This window comes from Battus philenor, unplaced genomic scaffold (genome assembly GCF_028537555.1).
Source record: "Battus philenor isolate CCGP_79_NKW_IND1 unplaced genomic scaffold, ilBatPhil1.0.hap1 SCAF_24, whole genome shotgun sequence".
Lineage (NCBI taxonomy): Eukaryota > Metazoa > Arthropoda > Insecta > Lepidoptera > Papilionidae > Battus > Battus philenor.
In genome coordinates, this window is record NW_027181687.1 from 7,237,105 (window position 1) to 7,247,572 (window position 10,468).

At 34.8% G+C, this 10,468-nt stretch overlaps 1 protein-coding gene and 1 non-coding gene across 2 annotated transcripts; one reads left to right on the forward strand and one right to left on the reverse strand.

Moving 5' to 3' along the window:
* Positions 1–3,113: 3,113 nt before the first annotated feature.
* TRNAS-GCU (transfer RNA serine (anticodon GCU)) lies at positions 3,114–3,195 on the reverse strand. Its single transcript has one exon. It is a non-coding gene; the product is annotated as a tRNA-Ser (tRNA).
* Positions 3,196–6,493: 3,298 nt separating this feature from the next.
* LOC137924520 (uncharacterized) lies at positions 6,494–7,341 on the forward strand. The gene is made up of 2 exons (XM_068767908.1): positions 6,494–6,527; positions 7,004–7,341. Exons 1-2 carry the CDS (start codon positions 6,494–6,496, stop codon positions 7,339–7,341), a joined length of 372 nt encoding a protein of 123 aa, XP_068624009.1.
* Positions 7,342–10,468: the final 3,127 nt, after the last annotated feature.

The window sequence follows — 10,468 nt, forward strand, 5'->3', positions numbered from 1 at the left end:
ATATCTTTTGACACAGCTTTACAGTTTCTCTACAGCTAGGATAAAGAACTTCTCCTTATTCCTAAAAATCTCGACTTTAATAAGTAATTCCACCATTTTCTTCAATACTTTATTTAGCAACTATAATAGTATTTTTTTATAAAGTTCTCTATTATTAAAGTATCAAGTTATGGACAATATTTTTCGGTAAGCGTTGTGATTTTGTTTATTACTGTAAGTGTTTTCAATTGACATTAGCAACATCGATAATTTAATCAAAAAAAGCATGAAAATTCTCTCCCAAACCCTGAACTTAAACTATTTACGTATTTAGAAAAGGTGCCAATTCTATCTTAGAGTTGGTAAGGGATGAGATATGTAAGTTGCCACTTTGTCTACAGTTAGTTGATATAAAAGAGTCACGTAGTGGAAATTTGTCCCCTGCAAAGTGCTCGGATTTACGCAATCTGAAACTTGATGACAACTAAATACGCATTTGTGTGCGTACGTTAAATACATACCAAAATTTACTGCGTGGTATATTAATACGGGTACAATATATCGACGAAAGTACACTTTTGGGAGTTTTATAATTAAGTATGTCGTTTTTTTCTTTATATTAAATGGAACAATGCGTACAAAAGTTTAAATAAATAAAGAGAAAAACCTTGATTATTACAACGACAAAAGAACTATAAAAGAGGTTTAGGCCAAGCGAGAATAGCACTTAAACTAGGACCTCCAAGCCAAGCTCTTTGCCATTTTAGAAGCCTGCTCGTGGGCCAGTTCAACACACCCGAACACATACACAATTATTCACACGGACTCACAATCGGCCTTCGCCGCACTACACAATAGAAGCAACACCCACCCCATTGTCACACAAATTCACTCTGATACACGCACGCGCGTCAGCTACATTACACTTTACCTGGGTCAAAAGCCACACAGACGTCGTCGGTAATGAGGCAGCCGACTTGGCAGCAAAGATCGCTGTCGCAATGACTCTACACCGGCTTATGTTTACTTCTCAATGAGTTTCGTGAAGCGGTGAACACAACCGCATTTGGCAGGCTAGCTAAGAGAGCTCGTCTCAGGGTCGACATACCATAGGACTCCTTTCGAAACTCACCAACATAAACAAACTGCGAAAACTTATCAAGACAACTACTAAGCGGGCAAGGATACTGCAAGCAGTACCTGCACTGTTTTAAAATAATCGATAATGATACTTGCCCATGTGACGACCCCGCAGTACAGACTTTTCATAACTTTCTCAGACAGTGCTCCCGATTCGAATCCTTATGTGAAAACCTTAATATACCTCCGTTCAACATACCAGAACTTCTCAAGAAAAAATCTACAGCAGAATCTTTTGATGAGTTGGCCCGGCACATTGTCCTAAATCTCAAGGCATTTTTAACATTCTGTAGCGCTTGGGCAGCGACTTGAAATAAAATAATGTACCAACCTATATAATTAAGAAAAGCGAACAAATTTTATTGATAATATGTATAAATTTTAGCTGTATTTACCCATAAGAGAAAATTGTGTAAGAAAAATTGTAAAAATTATAAAACGCTGTCGTGCCTCGCAGCTGGAAGAAGAAAGATCCGTATCAAATAGTGGCAACCCTCTCCCAACTGTCTGCGCTTAGCAAAAGCGAGAAAAATATTATAAAAAAAAAACAAGGACCTCCTTTACCTCCAATCCAGAATAGATGCTGGGGATTTATCGGGATTGGATATACCGGAAAGTAAGTGACATGGCACAGCGGAATAACAAGTTGAAGTGGCACTGGGTAGACCACATATCGAGTGGCCCGTATTTTTTTTATTGTTTATTTTTGTGGCCCCCGCTATTGTCAACTTCTCGTATAACCCCTATCATAGGTACGGTACGCAGAGAAAATATTTTAAATTCATTTTTCAAAGACCATTTTATATTTGTCCTTATCATTTATCTTTCTCAATATGTTTCATACATCTTTGTATTATAAGACACAATTTCTATCATTCCTTTCTTTACATTATTTTCCTTTCTTACGACGCCTTGGTTACTTTGCCTTCATAGCCAGACTACTAACTTTACAATTTTTTTTATGTTTTATTCAATTTCTTCAAGATAGTAGTTTCAAAACTAAAGGTCACAGGGACTAATCCAGGGACGTTAGCACTTTTTGTATTTTGCCGCCGTGCTGTCTTTTTAATTTTTCTGTTAATTTAATAATTAAAAATCATTCCATCGAATTCGCTTTTTTCACACAGTCACGTAACGCGTAAATTCCCGCTTTTTTAAGATGAAGAACCTAAAAATGCAATAACTTTGACTATTCTTTTTGATTTTTTCTTACAGACCGTAACGATTTACCCGTGCTCGTGACTACGGATTGTCGCTGGGCCCATAACATTCGGGAATTAAGCCAAGAACCGTCATGCGCAGCGTCGATCGTCCGCAAGAACCACCTTGTGAATGTATGCGGGCCGCTTCCAATTAATCCTTTTGGAAACCAATAACTATATGGACTAGGTAGTAAAAATATTAGCTTAAAATATTGTCACTATACCAACAACTTTTATTATCAAGCGAAAGATCAATTACCATTACATTACTTCTAGTGAAATAATAAATAGCTGAAGTCAAACAATAAAATCTGTTTTTGCTATAAGCGAAATTAAAGCTAAAAATCCAAATGAAATTAGAATATTAAGACCCTTTTAGAAAAACTCAAACAATTGGTTGTTTCAGTCGCTAAAACCAATTTACGCAAGGGTTGTCCGCCAAAGTCGCTTTAATGAAAAAGCCTTAGGAAAATTCTTGTGTGACCATTATATAAAAAAAGTCGTGAAAAAACCAATTGACTTTTTAATTACTTCTGTAATGAAATGTCGTCTACCTGAATACTTAATAAACAAAAATTTGCACCGCGATTGAAAAGTACCATGTGTTTGCGCTGTAATATGAAATAACAAATTTAATAAGCTAACCTCTTTAAATTTTGTGTAATATCCAATTACTTGTGTATTATTATTCCGAAAAATGTAATATTTCATTTAATTTCAATGTACCAATGAAACAAACGTCCGAAAAGCTTAAAAAAACATCAATTATTTGAATTGAATATAAAAATTTACCGACGAGGATGGGATTCGAACCCACGCGTGCAGAGCACATTGGATTAGCAGTCCAACGCCTTAACCTCTCGGCCACCTCGTCATGCTTAAACATTGCGAATTTTTCTGTTATTCACCATAGTAAACAAAAACAAAAATTTATTTTCATAATTAATTGAAGAGAAAATTAAGAAATTGAAATTTGTTAATATCAATACTTCCGATAATCATAGAGTAGTAACAATCGAGCTATGGTTCGGCCTTCCATAGCATCGTCATCTTCCACTTGTCTAGGTACAAAATACTGCCTAGTTTGGTACAAATATACGCTCACCAATTTTCATTTTCTCCGTATACACATTTTCCTTTTTTTTAAGCGACCACAAAGCTGGTCGGCCTCGTAACTTAGTGAAACATGTAGTGGCCCTAGCGAAGGTTCAGGGGCAAAGAGTTCTATGCTTAATAAGTTTTGCCAAATGCTTAACAGCATTGACACATGCACATTCAGAACAGCCTTCTAAGTTGTGTCGCATCGCATAACACAATTGCCATTAGACGACCTTACGTTTTAAAAGACAGAAGAAGTATTATTGCAACGATTCAGGCCGAACTTTTAAAGAGATGAATGTATAGTCTTCGCATAGCATTCGCTGTTAATTAATGTATCTAACACCCTATCCAAAAATCAATGGTTTCATAAATAACAAATAAAAACGTAATGTTGCAAAAAAAATGTTTTTGAAATTCGAATAACTACCTATTAAAATTAATTATTAACTGTCTTTACAGATTATGTATAGCTAGATGTCATCTGTCTGTCGTCTTCCAATCGCAAAATTAAATTAATATAACATATGTCCGAAAAATAAAAACTTTATACAAGATGATTATAGGAAATTGTTGTAAAAGCTTTAAAGATTTTTGCTCTCAACAGTGCTATATCACAGTTTCGCTTGCTATATGAAGGAAATAAAGACAAAATTTCTAGTTACGAAACTTTAAGCCATGTCCGTCAGAACTGACATATGTCCACTGCAGAGTTTCAGGACCAGGAACAGCCATGCTCGCTTAGGTTTTTGTTTATACAAAATGTTAGCGCATGACCTTACATAAGCTTGTTTACTTTTCCAACGTTTTCATACCTTTTTTCCTATATATACCTTTTTTCCTCGGCCCCCACTTTTACGGGTTACTTTCAGACGCAGTATAGATTACACGTTAATGAAACAGCAGCTAACGTTTGCAGCTTTTCAAATATCGGACCACTCACACAAGTTACACATTATCCACACACGCACTAAAGACATATGTCGCATCTTTAAATGTATATTACAATAAATATATAATAATAAGTATTTTAATGCCATCAAAATCTAGCATTGTCTAAGAATATATCCATATTGATTAAACAACTGAGTAAAAACGTACGTACCAATATCCTTAAAAGAACGTAAAGATACTCAAATAGAAGTAAATTCATAAAAAACCGCTTATAAAAAAATATCCGATCCAATGAGTTATTGATAAAATTGGCATTCATTTATCTAGTCAGTAATAAATCCGAACGAATTCCTTTATCTGAAAAAAGCCAATTGTTGTGAGCCGTTATTTGGAATTTATTTATTAAAAAAAATATACGAGCGAAAAATCATGCATTGCTTTTTACTGAGATATATTTTGCGTTGAACAGAAAAAGTAATTCTTATTCAAAGTAGTACAATATAATAATATTAAATCCGTCAAAAGTTCAACAACAATTAAAGTTAAACTAATCGAGTTTTTAATGTTTATTTAACTTTTTGCTACTCTAGACATATATTTCTTTTAGTGGATTCAACAGAATATAACGAGACTGTGACACATAGAGATAAATCGAATAAGAAAAGATGCCGTCAAAAACCAGCGTGGAATCACGACTGTCAATTATAAGAGAGTGACAAAAACTAGAAAATAGGGATTGATGTTACTATATATATATAATAAAATAAAAAAGATCATTAATATAGTAAAATAATCTAACAACTGTAAGAGATATAAGGCAAATTGGAGTGACAGTAGGCAGAACCGAGAGCCGCTGGAACTCTACTGTTCTAGAGTGGAAACCAGGAACTCGCTGAAGCAACGTAGGAGCTAGACCATTAAGGTAAACATATGACTTTAAAAATTAACGTTGGAGGCCTATGTCTAGAAAGGACGTCCTAGGACTGAAATGTTAAATATCAAAATTTACTGCTTTTATTTTCAAATTAAAATTATAATTAAAGTGTAGTAAGTAAATTAAAAAAAAAGTGAGTTAAATAAAAACGTTTTTCTTATAATTATTACATTTGCATGAAAATTTTAATTTAAATTGCTGTATTTTTGTAAAACCACTGGTTTACTCATTCCATGAAGCAAAAAAATAATTCAATTATAATTTGTAACCCGACGTTTAGCCAGTTGAAGCTTCAGAGCCGTTTCCGAATTCCTTTTCAATGATTTTTTATACACACGAATTTTTATAATTACCTTAATAAATGGAATGACGAAATTATTTTCATATTTATTATAAATTTTACACGATATACCCTTTTTATATAATGCAAAAATAATTCTTTGTACTATTTTCGTATGAAATATTTATCATAATATTAAAGCCACAAAGGACGTTGACAATTTATGTACAAGTGCTGTCATTTAATCTATGGATCGTGAATGGAATATGACTAAGTTCGAAATTTTACTACGACTTAAGCCGATACATTATGTATTTCAAGTGTGACAGATCGCCACACTGTTGATCGAGGAGGACGGCCGTGCCTCCGAGGAGATACCAAAACGCAAGTAAAATTCACTAAATAAAATCGCCACTAATCATCACATAGTGTTTAATGACACGCGTCAGCTACCGACGACATGAATAGGTGTCCCAACGACATAGTCATCGCCACGAGTTGCTGAATACGGGCAGTTCAAGACCGAGGCGATCTTTGGGGGAGGCCCACGCCTTTCAGTGGGCGTCTATGGGTTGACATGTTAATGATGATTTATATTCACAGTTTGTGTGAATATAAGTCATCAAAACTAGATATTAGATTCAAAATTTGTGTATTATTGCACAAATTTCCGCTATTATACTAATAAGACCACTTTTCACTAGAGAACAGATTTTTCATTCGTAGTAATTAATATTCTAGTATTACTATTAATCAAGTTTGATTACATAAACAGAATTCAATTCTCAATTATTCAATTTAAAAGTTCGATGAATTGAAAATTGCTATTATTATATACAAAGCAATTTAATGTAGCCGATAAGATATTTTGATGTTTTAGTTAGGATCTTGTTTCTATTCTCCAACTCTGTAGAATATAATAATTTCCTCGATAATTCTCACTTTATAATCGGGGTATACTCGAAAATGATTTTAGAGAAAATTGATTTGCTTAATAAAAGTATACAATAGCATAATGTATGTTTTATTTTTTCTCCACATTTGTATAAAACCTACAAACTCATAGTTTTACAATATTGGCCATATAAAATATATAATTTATTATTGAACTTGATAATATGTCAGTGTATATTTGATTATTGTATCGTTCAATTTTTCCAGTCTGCGGGGTCGGTTTGCAGAGGTTAATGATGTTTTTTTTTCAGATAGTTTTTTTCATTGGCTCGGATGTATATTAAATATCGGAACAGACTAAATACTGAATAAAAAATGTTATACAAGATTTCTCGCATGATTTTGTACGTCGTTTGATTATTTTCCTTTGTTTTAATCGACTCTGGTAGCTATGTAGGTTTTTGGCAGGTGAGTAGGTGCACGCGTGCTGCACAGCAACGCGCGCAAAATTGTTACCTAGTAACAATCTAATCTTCACGAGTAAGTGGCCGATATTACACTTTTGTTTCGTACTTAATACAGACGCCGACGCAGACACAGAAGCTAAACCAGGAGCGGACGCAGACGCAGGGGCCGACACAGACGCAGGGTTCGACGCAGACGCAGGGGCCAACGCAGACGCAGAGGCCGACGCAGACGCTGGCGCCGATGCAGACACAGAGGCCGACGCAGAGGCCGACGTAGCCGCAGAGGCAGACGCAAACGCAGACACCGACGCAGACGCAAACGCACACGCAAATGCACACGCAATACCTAAGCACCTAATAAGCACTTTTCTACGAAACGGTCGTAGGGATGCTATGGCGCAGGGCGCCTCACGGCAACTTCCACCCAATCCAAAAACGACAGTTTTCGAATAAAAATTAGTGAAGCTTTTTTGATATTTTTCTACCAGCCAAACATTGGCAAAGGATTGAACATTACCAATAATTATTGTTTTTTTTTTATCACTTAACTGCCTTTTCATTAGTATGGACAATAAAAAACCGGTTGTTATGGAATACGAAGAAGACAAAAGTTACAGTTCTAGTATGGTACAATTGGCTCGCAATATTTACAAGGTCTCTAATGAACACCACAAACAAACGCACGACACGTTATTGGCAACTCCTCCGATATGGAAATCTTGGAACTTGCACCTCGAGCTAATCCGCCGACTAAAGTCAAAAGAGACGAGTACATGTAACATATATTATTTCGAATAGGCATTGGTAAGTACTTTCGAAAAGTCAAGACATTGTTAAAACTTAAATTTAAATATGTATTTATACGCAAACTGCTGTCTGCGGATTATTGATTCTATCGAGAACAATCTGGCAAGAAATTTGAGTGCTCTTTTAACACCAAATTTATAATTTAGTCCTGTTGTAAATACATTAAATACCTTAAATATCTTCATTAAATACCCCCTTTGAATACCTTCATTAATTTATCTCTGCCCAACCCAAACGGTTAACTTGCAGAAAATACTTTCGGCATTAAGGTCGCCATTATACATTTATTACGTAAGAAGTTTTTAAATGAATATCAAAACAAAAAAATTCCTATGACAAAAGTCGATTGTGACTGACGGCATTTAATCTACCGCCAACTTACCAGCTTTCGATTTTAGCATCAAAACTATATTGCTCCACTGCGTCAAATTGGCAAGGTAACGCCTCATAAGTGGACGCCGCAGGAACTTAAAAACAACAGCGCATCCGACACGTTAATACTTTGCATTGACTAATAGACTCAAAACTTAAGGAATTTTGAACCCCAATGTCACATGAGATAAAAAATAGTTTCTTTTTGAAAATCGTAAGCGATCATTTAATTAGCTGGAGCCAAGGCTGGTTCTATCGTTTTGATCGCTCCGGAAAAATCAAAATTTCGCGCTCTTTTTTAAAATAATATATATTATGCTTTTGCATACAAAAGTGACAAATTAGCCAGCAGCTGGCGTATATCCTGCAGTGGACATTTTAGGACTGAAATGATGATAATGATGAAATGAAATGATTACTTAGTAGATACTAGAATTATAATAATGAGTAATGTATATAAAATTTACACAGATAAAACTTTACAATAGTTAATAAACAAATAATTTATAACATTTTGTTATAAATAGAATTAAAACAGCATTCCTTCTTATTTCATACAGACAATAAACGAGAGTTGAAGATTGAAGTGTAATGCAGATGCATTCTCAGCGGTAAAAAGAATATTTTTTAAAAGCGTTGACAGTCGGCGAAAAAAAAATGCTTTTCAAAAGCAAATTTCACAAAAGCTTCGTTCAATATAAAAGATAACAGTCTCATAACAGAAATGGAAACAAAACAGAAAAAAAAGCTTTTTGTATCTGTGCTCACATTTTTTATTTTCAATTATTTCATATGTTAACAACAAAAAGAGACGTCATTACTACATTATATATATTATTACTGACATTGAAAACCAACATTTGACCTATATTTTAATTAACTGTCGTAATGGACATAACGTTATGAATAATTATTAAACCTTGTAATCTAAGACAGAATGCCCTATTAGCGCAGTTTCTTTTTAACTTTACGACTCAATGGACGACAAAAACAGTAGCCGAGAAAGCCCAGCGGATTGGCAGATTGGAGTGCCAGTGGGCACTCCAGATGGCTCGCAGAATGCAATTCAGGATGCAATACACTTCCAACTGGTCCTATTGAAAATCTGTGACGGGAGCCTGTCTAATTGACGTTCAACGGTATAACAATGACGGCTCGAAACTAGACACAGTATTTAAACATGAAAAATATACACATAAATAAGTGCTTCTAGCTTACGGTCCGTTTGCCTCAATATAAATCATAATCGTCGTCCATCATATTCATGTTTATAATTAACCAAATCATTCCTAATTAGCTGTGATGTTCAAAAGTGACCAATAGAAGACAATTTTATAGACTGATCTGGGCCCGCAGACTATGCACATTAATTTCATGTTTAAAACGTATGAATTAAATCAACTTGATACAAAATCGACTACCTGAAAATAAGATAATAAATAGTTAAATATAAATAATTATAATTAGTAGATCAAGGATAGTTAATAATTATGATCATCAGTTCAGACGATAGATGCCCACTGTAAGGCTTAGGCCTTCCTCAAAGATCGTGGCGATTACCAGTTGCGCTACTCGCATCCATGGTCTTCCCACGTTGCTCGCTGCCTCTGCTGGCTCGTAATCGCCACTCACAAATCTTTCAGCCCCAACGGCCGTCTTTTGCACGAGCTTTGTGCCCTGCCCATTGCCACTTCAGAGGAGCAATTCTTTGAGCTATGTCAACGACATTAGTTCTTCTGCAAATCTCCCAATTTCTTATTAAACATCTCATATGATATTATATGCTAATTTATTATCACTACTACTCAAAAAGAAACCTTCGTACAACTTCGTCATATGAGGTAGTCATATAAATTGACTAAGATTCAAACTATAGATTTCCAATCTATATTCAGTAATGCTGTACTAGTGCGAGTTAAAGGTGACAAAAGAACTCACGCGATGGTTCTCAGTCTTCGTTTATCGGCTTCACCAAATCCTTGAGTTATTTGCGGCGAACAAAATCTCTACTAAATAATAAAAAATTGCCTTCTGGATATGAAGTACCAAGAAGACACGATCGAAGTTCAAACAGTGTAAGTGACTTTGAGTTGACGATACTAAAATTAAACATTCAAAGGAAAGATGTAAGGGCTGTCGACTAAAGCTGGAGCCGCACCTTACTGGCAGAAGTAAAACGCATCGGCAAGTCATAAAGCGAAGTGAAACACAAAGCCTAAAGCAGATAATCCTAAAATATCACTGTACGCGCTGCATGCCCCATTACAAGGATTGTTAGATCATATACGGAAATGTAAATACTCAGAAATAACGAACGATAATATCTGGAATAAAGCGGCATATCGTATGATTAAAAAATATATAAGGTAAGTGAACACACAGGGATTTCTAGGTACTTCAT

Excerpts from the sequence above, each read along its gene's own strand:
- LOC137924520 (XM_068767908.1), top strand. The coding sequence starts at position 6,494 with ATGATTTTAGAGAAAATTGATTTGCTTAATAAAA. Across the intron at positions 6,528-7,003 it reads AATTGATTTGCTTAATAAAA|ACGCCGACGCAGACACAGAA; the intron begins GTATACAATAGC and ends TACTTAATACAG.